At 32.9% G+C, this 9,969-nt stretch overlaps 1 protein-coding gene across 1 annotated transcript; it reads right to left on the bottom strand.

Moving 5' to 3' along the window:
* Positions 1-3,727: 3,727 nt before the first annotated feature.
* Positions 3,728-7,861, bottom strand: LOC109805245 (tryptophan synthase beta chain 1). Its single transcript, XM_020367264.3, has 5 exons — positions 7,598-7,861; positions 7,125-7,487; positions 5,232-5,674; positions 5,046-5,140; positions 3,728-4,343 (listed from the first exon to the last, which is right to left on the bottom strand). Exons 1-5 carry the CDS (start codon positions 7,754-7,756, stop codon positions 4,168-4,170), a joined length of 1,236 nt encoding a protein of 411 aa, XP_020222853.1. The 5' UTR covers positions 7,757-7,861; the 3' UTR covers positions 3,728-4,167.
* Positions 7,862-9,969: the final 2,108 nt, after the last annotated feature.

Below are 9,969 nucleotides of genomic sequence, written 5' to 3'. Positions count from 1 at the left end.
CTTGTTTAAGTAGCAAAGCCTGAGAAATCAAACTAAGTTGTCAATACTTGGCTCTCTTACGAGGCTTAATGTTGTATTATACCTAACCTGGTTGAGATAGGTCTAATGTTGTGATTCGATAGGAATAAACCACTTAAACTGCTCAACTTCAGTTGTAGGATATCTTCATTAGTTGACATGTGTGACAATACATTAGATGCTAATATTTTGTTTGAGTGTCGATTATAAGTTCTTAAGTTGTGTGTTGTACTATTACTAACCATTGCTTTTGTTGTTTTGTCATGTTGTATGTTATTTCTTTCATAAGCTTATCCTTCTTTTCCTTGTGGTTGGGATTGTGATGACCATACTTGGTATGCGAGTAAGGTAGGATTAGGTGTTTGGCTTGCAAGATGGCGACTGTTTTGTGTGATTCCTCCGATGAAATCATATTTTGGAGTCCTCAACTAGTTGTATAGAGGATGTTTGTAGTTGTATAAAGGATGTTTGTAGTTGTATGTTATTTGATGTATATAGTTGTGTACTAGATTGTATATGTTGTGTACCTCCGGTACATTTTACTTTATGCATGAGATTTCTTCCATTTAGATATTGATCTTCAGTAGAAAGTGTGATAGTTGTAGACACCGAATTTCATCCGGGGGCATACAAACAAGGAAATGGACTTCCATTATCGAAGGAAAGAAGTTTTCGAAGCATGGAAACAACAAGACATGGCATCAGAAAGCCTAAAACCCAAATAAGCTGGTTTTAGTAGTCCGGAACGGGTTGTTCCAAAACTGGAACGGGCCGTTCCAGTTTACAAAAAGGGCCTAAAACCCTAGTTTGGAACGGGCTGTTCCAAGTGACAAAAAAGGCCTAAAACTTTAGTTTGAAACGGGCCGTTCCAGCACCAGAACGGCCCATTCCAATATACGAAATTAACACAGAATGGTCAGATCCACAACGGACCGTTCTGATTTTGAAACGGGTCGTTCTGACAACTTTTTGATGTCTATAAATAGACAGCTCGGGCACAGTTCTTAGGACACAAAAATTTCGTCCAAGACTCCTTAGAACTCAAAATTTCTCTCTCTCTCCCTGCTATTGTATTTCTTGAGATTTGTGAGGCATTTGTGTAGTGTGAAAGGTTGTTACAAAACACCTAGAATTTCCATATCGGAAAATTTAACAAAGCTTGCTACGAGGTATTTCAATCAATCTTCTTCTCTCTCTCTTTTATTTCTTATTTTTGATAAGTTTTGTTATAATAAAAGCAATCATGTAGATATTTTAGAGTCAATTGTTTAATTTAAATTTCAAGCATGTAAATAGTCATCAATAAAAGGGGATTTAATATTTATATTATTATTGCTTATAATATTAACTTCGTCATATGATACCGATTAAGGGCATTGTAGGGGTGTTTAATGCCTTCCTTACACGTAACCGACCCCCGAACCCAATTCTAGTTATCAAGACCATTATTGGTTTTTTTTAAAAAAACCTTTTCTTTTTCCAATATTTTGAGTAAAACATTGGTGGCGATTCCATGAACCCATTTTTCAAAAACCATTAATTAAGGATTAGTCTGGTGTCCAAACATTCCTTAATTGATGCGATCTTTAAAAAGATGTCTAAATCATAGGTCGCAAGATAAAAAATTTTCGGGTTGTGACAATAGTTTGTTGTGTAATATCCATTTTTTTATTATTTATTTATTAAGGACATTTTAGTAAATTTATTAAAGGTATAAGGGTATTTTTGTAACGTGGAACGAGCTGTTCCAAAAGAACGGGCCGTTCCAAGCATTAAAAATGAACTGAGTTTGAAGATTCAGAACGGGCCCAGAACGGGCCGTTCCAAAAGGAGAACGGGTCGTTCTGGTTTTGGAAAGGGCCGTTCTGGAGGGAGAACGGGCCGTTCCGGAAGGAGAACGGGCCATTCTGGATGAGTCTCGAAACGGGCCGTTCTGATTTTTGGGAACGGGCCGTTCCGATTTTGGAACGGGCCGTTCCAGTTTAAAAATTTACGTACATTTGAAAGATTCGGAACGGGCCGTTCCGAATTCAGTACGGCCGTTCCGGGTGACTCAGGTTGCCTATAAATAGGAGGCAGGGGGTGAAAAAAATATAACTGGAGAGAAGAGAATCCTAGAGAGAGAGAAAGAAAGAGAGAGGAGGAGAAAAGAAAAGAGAGAGGAGGAGAAAAGAAAAGAGGAGAGAGAAAGAGGAGATTATGTTATATATTTTGGAAACAATTTATATGTTATTGTATATTTACACTCTAGCGTACTTTTGCTCTATTTTCTTTATTTTATATTATTTTATTTTGGTTGGTTATTGATGTGACGGCCTAGGGTGGGTCGTTACATGTTGGGTTGTTACAATTACATTGTTATATCAACGATAAAAACTAACATGAAATAGAATATATGGTTTAAGATTTGAATTTCGATATTGAGTACATAATTGACTGTCTAGAAATTAAATAATAATGTAAAAAATATATTTACATCAATGTGTTTCAATTAAATTCAATTTAATAGGTTAACTTAATGGTGAGAAGTTAGAATATAATGACAGGATGTTAGATTCAAATTTTGGTATTGTCACAGTAATTCTAATGAATAAAAATATTTAATTAAATTTTAGATAAACACATTAATGGAACAGGTAGGGGCTTTGTATCCTCGTCTCTTAAGAAATTTCATGTTTTTAATAAATATATAATATGTCTTAGTATTAAAATAAATTTAATTAAAAATTCAATAAATATATAATGAATTATATTGTGTTTTTATTACTTGTAAACTTTTAACTATCTTGCTACATTATTCGAAATTAAATATTTAAATAATTATAATGTAAGAAGAAAAAAATTAACCACCCCAAGCTAAGCTTCTGGGCCCGTTCTATATATACACATAAATTGATTATTTTTATTTTTATTTTTTTGAAAAAACATAAATTGTTTTCTGTCTATGGAATGTGCAGCTTTACATCGAAGTTTTCGTTTATAAAGAAGTGAATGGGAACATGAAATGAAAAGGTTACTTTAATGAAGATTTGTACCATTTCAGCTATAATTTACGTGAAAACAATTTTTGATAGTTCACGCATAAACATATTTTTATTTATATATTTTTTTCATGTGTTGTTCATAAAACACAGTTCACGTATCAAAAAATGACAAGGATGGGTTTTAATTAAGGTGTGAGGATAATTTTGACGACTACTGAGAAAATGATCTAGCTCTTGAAAGCTTTGACATTTTTTTTTTCTTGACAGTAATGTTGAAATTCATGTATCATAATCCTATAAACCAATGAAGTTTCTCACCACCAATTATTTTTCGGTGCTCGTCATTTTTAATTCATATATCTAATCATTTCAATTCAAACTTATAAGATGCAGTTAAATTCAGTGAAACAAAAGTTTAGTTCCATTCAATTTGTTCAAACTAATTTCCAATATAGTTATGGAAAATATTTTTCAGTTCAGTTCAGTTTATCTTTCCCACCACTAGACACAAGCATTTTATGAAATACATAAATAAATAGGAAATTACCTTCAAAATCGTTCTAGGTATCAATTAGAAATCATCATTAGCTCAACTGTAACTTGATTCTAGTAATAATTACTTTAAAATTGGTGCTTATTTTCCTCAAACATGTGAAAATAAACAGGTTAAATATTACTTTTTCATATGTAACTCTTGCTCAACTGTAACTTGAACATAGTAATAATTACAGTAAAATTGTTGCTTATTTTCCTCAAACAAATATGAAAATGAACAGTTTAATATTAGTTCTCCATGTAACTCTTCAGAGTTGTCCCTTTGTTTTGATATTTCGAACTATAGATTTAACAACATGGACCATGACAAAACTGAAATAGGCTTAGTTACATTACATACCCCTGCCAAAACTGAATTATATCTATTATTCACCTATGATTCATAAATATTTTAACAAAGACAACATCCTGTAATTCCTTATAACATTTTTAAAATTTCTAAATCACATGTTGGTTTCACAAGGTGAAGTATTCCCAAATCAATTTCTTCACAAGTAATCTGCCTCAAACTCTAGAAAGAAAGCCATTCAAGAGCCAAGCTGTTGAGCTACGCTGGAGACTCAATCATGTCATAGCAATGTAGCAGTCTAGCAGAACACAACCCTTACTTTCAAACATTCAAATACTTAAGGGCAGTTTGAACATCCTTATCCCCTCGGCCACTGCAGTTAACCACAACCTTAGTTCCATTTGGAAGGGTAGGGCAGAGTTTCTCTAGATAAGCCAGAGCATGAGATGTCTCCAAAGCTGGAATAATACCTTCCAGCTGAGATACTCTCTTAAAGGCTGCAGATTAAAAAGCACCCCAACATTTGAGACAAAGAAACAAGATACAAGGTATAAAAGCAATTTCAACTTCTGATCTTGGAAAACAACATATTATATATGTTAATAGCTCTACATGATAATATATGCATGTTGCTAGTCAAAATGCAACCGTATGTATGGATCCTAATGTTAACTCATCAAACAAACAAAAGAAACACCACATTAAGAATTGTATATAACAAAATGAATATTGAACCCGGAATTCTGATTCATAACAGCAGCTACCATTAACATATTACTATCTATGCTAACAAAATGGAGTCATGTCTGAATTGAAGATACCACTTTACTCCTATGTGATTGAACTGATAAGAAGGAGTTATACTTCTTTATTAAACCAAAATAAATAAATAAATAAGCCACCATGAAAAAGGAGGAAAATAGTTTCACCTTGTACAAGTGATCACTTGTTATAACTTTTTCATAGACGTCAAGACACTTCACTCTTCCCTTTCTTGCTTATCTCCATTTTATCTTGTAGTTATATCTTTATCTTATGTATTTGAAGATTTATAAAGAGAATAAAAAGTGATAAAAAGCAAAGAAAAGCAAGACAAAAATAAACCATGACAAATAAAATTATTCAAGGGTGTATGACTCATTTTCGACTGAAGATATCACTAAACATTTGGCTAGGCAATAGATATAGAGTAGTCTTACCTTCCAGTGCTTCTTCATCAGTAACACTGTAGTATTCAGCACGCCCTACATCTTTCAAGAAACTATGCTCTGGTCCAACCCCAGGGTAGTCCAACCTATACAACGAAAACAAGAAAGCAAAACTGGCATGAACAAAATCTGGATAGACAAGAGAAAGAGTAAATAAATACTAACCAGATGAATTACCCTGCACTAATGGAGTGAGGCTCAATTATTTGCCCGTCATCATCCTGCAAAAGATAACTCATTGCTCCATGCAAAACCCCAATTTCTCCTTTGGTTAAGGTAGCTGCATGCTTACCACTTTCTAGGCCCAACCCAGCAGCCTCCACACCAATCAGTCTAACATCTTTGTCATCAATAAATTCATGAAAAAGTCCCATGGCATTCGAACCACCACCAACACATGCAACCAGAACATCTGGCTTCCCTCCCCACTTTTCCAATGCTTGCTTTCTTGTTTCTTTGCCAATAACTGCTTGAAACTCTCTAACCATCATTGGATACGGATGTGGCCCTGCAACAGAACCCAAAATATAATGTGTTGTCTCCACATTGGTCACCCAATCCCTTATTGCTTCCGATGTAGCATCCTTCAGCGTAGCAGTACCAGAATGAACTGCTCTGACCTACATCACAAAATTAGCCAATCATCTAGCCCAATGGAAAAAACACAAACAGTCAAGCCTTCTCCCATTATGTGAGTTCAGCCACATAGGCCAAACAGCATCATTAGACTCTACCAAAAACAAATAGTTTAAACCTAAATGCCTTGCAACAGATACACTTTGCATTCACTATAAGATGTCTTTCCCCATGCCTATTTCCAAGTTCAAACTTAGTCTAGAACACCAAGAAACTAACAGTAAACTGATAGCCATCAAGACCAGTCAAATAGACAATAATTCACATGAACTAACATGACATAAAGAGAAATAATATCTCATAAATTTCTCATTCTTACACAAAATCTACCAACCTACTAAAATATTAACTGTTTATAGCCATCGTGCTAAGGAAAATAGAAACTAATTCATTCATCCCCACAAACTCCTGCTACCTCATTTCATATCTATTGATATTTAAGATTAATACACACAGATTAAAAAACATTTAATAGATGTAAAATATTAATTTATTATACTTTAGACTAAAATATTCTTATTTAATATTTCATTGATAAATTACTATTGCAACAACTGTTAAATAAGGGTATAAGTGGAGGGGAAAAGTAATCAAATTTTGAATTTGCAAAACATCAATATTTAAATAAAATAATAATAGTCAAAACACTAACCTATATGAGGGAGGTACTTCTATATCAAATTCACCAACATGTAAGCATTTTCTCGTAAATATTCTCATCCCCATTTCCCATTCCACATAATATAGAAGTGATGATACATAAACATCAATATTATACACTCCATAAGAACTTAGGAGAAATGCTAATAACACACTCTACCATTGGTAAACTTTTTTGCAAATCGCAATATTTAGCAAGTCTCAACCTATTCAGACTCATGATTTTATAATTTTCAATAAATTTTAATTAATCATAAAGTGAGTAAGAGAGTATTTTGCTAGTGGAACCACTAGGATCTTCCTAGTGGTAAGAGTTGGAGTAATTTGCATAAGGTCATTCAAACCTTGTCACCACCGCTGTGCAGCAACAAAAAAGAGTACTTTGCTAGAGGAATCACTAGGGTCAGCCTAATAGTGTGGGTTGAAATAATATGCAGAAGATCCTAGGTTCAAACTTCATTACTATCACTATACACCACCAAAAATAAGTATTTTGCTAGCACTCGACAAACACCTATTATTTTTCTCCGAGCCTATTTGGATACAGTCTAAAAGGACTTTTGAGAGCTTCTCTACTAAAAATAAAGAGTATATTTCCGGTAGAGAAGCTCTTAAAGTCATTTTAGACTCATCCCCAAACATGCTCTATATCTATCTTTTCCAATCACATAGTATTACATATCCTAAGTACATATCACTGTCCACCAATCTTGTTTCAAAAGTACCATCCTACTAAACCAAAACACAAGTAAAAAAAGTGGGTAGCGAACACACCTCAGCGCCCAAAAGGCGCATCCTGAACACATTAAGAGCCTGTCTCTCCATATCCTGAGCCCCCATATAAACCACACACTCCAGCCCAAACCGGGCACACACAGTGGCAGTGGCAACCCCATGCTGTCCAGCACCGGTCTCAGCAACCACCCTTCTCTTCCCCAATTTCCTCGCAAGCAAGGCCTGAGCAACCGCATTGTTGATCTTGTGCGCACCCGTGTGGTTAAGATCCTCCCTCTTCAGATACACCTCGGGCCCTCCGCCGCCGTCGCCGCCGCGCGCGTAGTGGCGCGTGAGCCTCTCCGCGAAGTAGAGGGGGCTCTCGCGACCCACGTAGTCCCGCAGAGTCTCCGCGAGCTCCTTCTGCGAAAGATGGAAACTTTACCGGTTTTGGAAGACACCCTTTTGCGAAAATTCAAATGGGGTGCGAATGGAACAGAGAGAGAGAGAGAGAGAGAGAGAGAGAAGAGAACCTGAAAGTGTGCGTCGGAAGCGAGGGAGTGGAATGCGGATTCGAGTTGGGTGAGGGCGTGCATGAGAGTTTCCGGGACGTACTTGCCGCCGAAGCGGCCGTACCGGCCGGAGGAATCGGGTCGAGGTGGTTGGACCGAACCGGTGGCGCGGTCCGACATTGGAAGAACGGTGGGGTGGTTGTTTTGGTCTGAGAATGAATGAGGAGGAAGAAGTGGATGAATGGTAATTTTGAGGGGTTTGAAGGGTATGCTTGTTTGTTGTGAAAAAGAGAAGGATACTGAATAAAGGTTAAAATTTATTATCCAAATTTAGTGATTTATAAATAAAATAAAAATGGTAAAATGATTTATATAAAAATGAACATGAAAACGGTTGCTAAAAATATTATTTTTTTATATAGTGGCACAAATTATTTGTAATTTAAAATAAATATTTTTAGTTTATATATTGATTTTTATTAATTATTTTTAGTTTTTTTATAGTTTAAGATATATCGTTTTAATTTTATATTTTTAATTTTTAAATTCTTTTTTAGCTTTTTTAATTAAATTTTATGTAATGTTGTCTCTTTTGTATTTATATAATAGAATAGAGGTTTTTCAGTTTTGTAAAAATTTAAAAAAAAAACACTAAAATGAAGATAGTGAAATAACTATCTTTAAATACTAGACCCAAATCTTAAATCTTAAATTTTATTACTTTTAGAAAAAGAAAAGATAAGTAAAAATAGTCTTAAATTCAAATGCAAATCATAAGATGTTTTTGATTTTCATAAAGTATAAAATTAGGCTTCAAATTAGTACTAGTAAAATAAATGGATACTACAATAAATTTTTAAATTTGTCATATTTTTGGTAAATGAAAGTTTAGATTAGGGTAATACATGACCCATGAAAGATTAGATTCAACTACCAATCTCTTTGAAAATTTCTAGTGGAATTATAAATCACCTATCCCATCCTCAATGCATGTATGCATGGAAGAATAAACTATGAAGAAGTTAGATTTGATCCCAAGTCCTAACTAGTAGAAGTAAAAGGATTTAACCAATTATGTTATCCTTGTAAGACAATTGCCAATTGATCTAAAACTCCTTTTAAAACCTTTCACATTACAAATCAAACTCACACTTGTTCCACGCCAATTGTCCCAATCACAATGTCAATGAAGACTAAACCTAATCACAAACAAAATGTCCCCAACAAACCACTACATCAATGTTGTCATCTAATGTTTCAAATACATTGAAGCTTTTCAAACATAATGTAGTTGGCATTAATTGGGAGATGAGGATTATTGCTAGTTGTAATCATAGATGATTATTGTTGTTCTAAAATGTTTATTGTCATTAACTTTTGTATCATGTATTTACAAAATGACAAAATACTTGTTAGTTTATCCTTTTTCTTAAAACTTTGTTTTAACTAAAAAGCTTGAAGAAACTTTGATTTAAAAGAATATTTAGGTGATTGAAGCCCGTAGAGATTTTGTTGTTTAAAAAATGATTGAGTTATTGTTTAAAGAGACAAGTCATAGACTATTTAAGTTAAGTTAGCAATGACTTGTAAAAGAATAATATTATAGACTTAGTAATAGGAACGACGAATCAATATAAAAACACATGGTACATTTATTTTATCCACAATTTCTTTATATCATTTTTTACATTCTCTTAAAGCCCTCATTTGACAAAAGTTTTTAAATTTACTAAAGTCTTTATAGATATAATTTAATCCCATTCAATCTCGTTCTTGTGTTTATTCATACTCCATAACATACAATTGAAAATTAAATTTTTTTTTATTTGCATCGATTACTTTACAATAACACCCTTGATAATAATATTTAGTCACAGTAATTATAATTAAAAAAATACATATAGTGAATTGTATCATTTATGTAATATAAGTTACATAACACCACAACTCAAACATTTTTTTCACGATAATAATATCACTTTAATTACTACATCAATTGACGTATATATCTTACAAATTACTATCTTCTAAAATTCCAAACAAAGATATACTATAAACATCATTAAAATAAATAAATAAAATATTTATTATTATTTATAAATAAAAATAATCTCAATTACACAAAAATGTTACAAAATATTAAGAAGATACATATCAAATAGTAGTTCTTCAAATATGTTTCATTAATATAATTATTTAAATACTAGAATCACTTTGAAAAAAAAAAGTTGCAATAAAAGCTTTTAAACTTGTCATTAATATTATTAAAGATGTCAAGTGAAGAATATATATTAATTATTAAATAAAAATAAAAAGAAATATATATTTTAAATATAGTTGTATATAAAGATGCATTATTCAACTCAATGCATAGGGCAATAATGTAGAAAAAG

Source organism: Cajanus cajan, chromosome 2, assembly GCF_000230855.2.
Source record: "Cajanus cajan strain Asha chromosome 2, NIPB_CcT2T_4, whole genome shotgun sequence".
Lineage (NCBI taxonomy): Eukaryota > Viridiplantae > Streptophyta > Magnoliopsida > Fabales > Fabaceae > Cajanus > Cajanus cajan.
The sequence above is the reverse complement of the archived record's forward strand: the minus strand, read 5'-3'. Positions and strand labels throughout refer to the sequence as shown.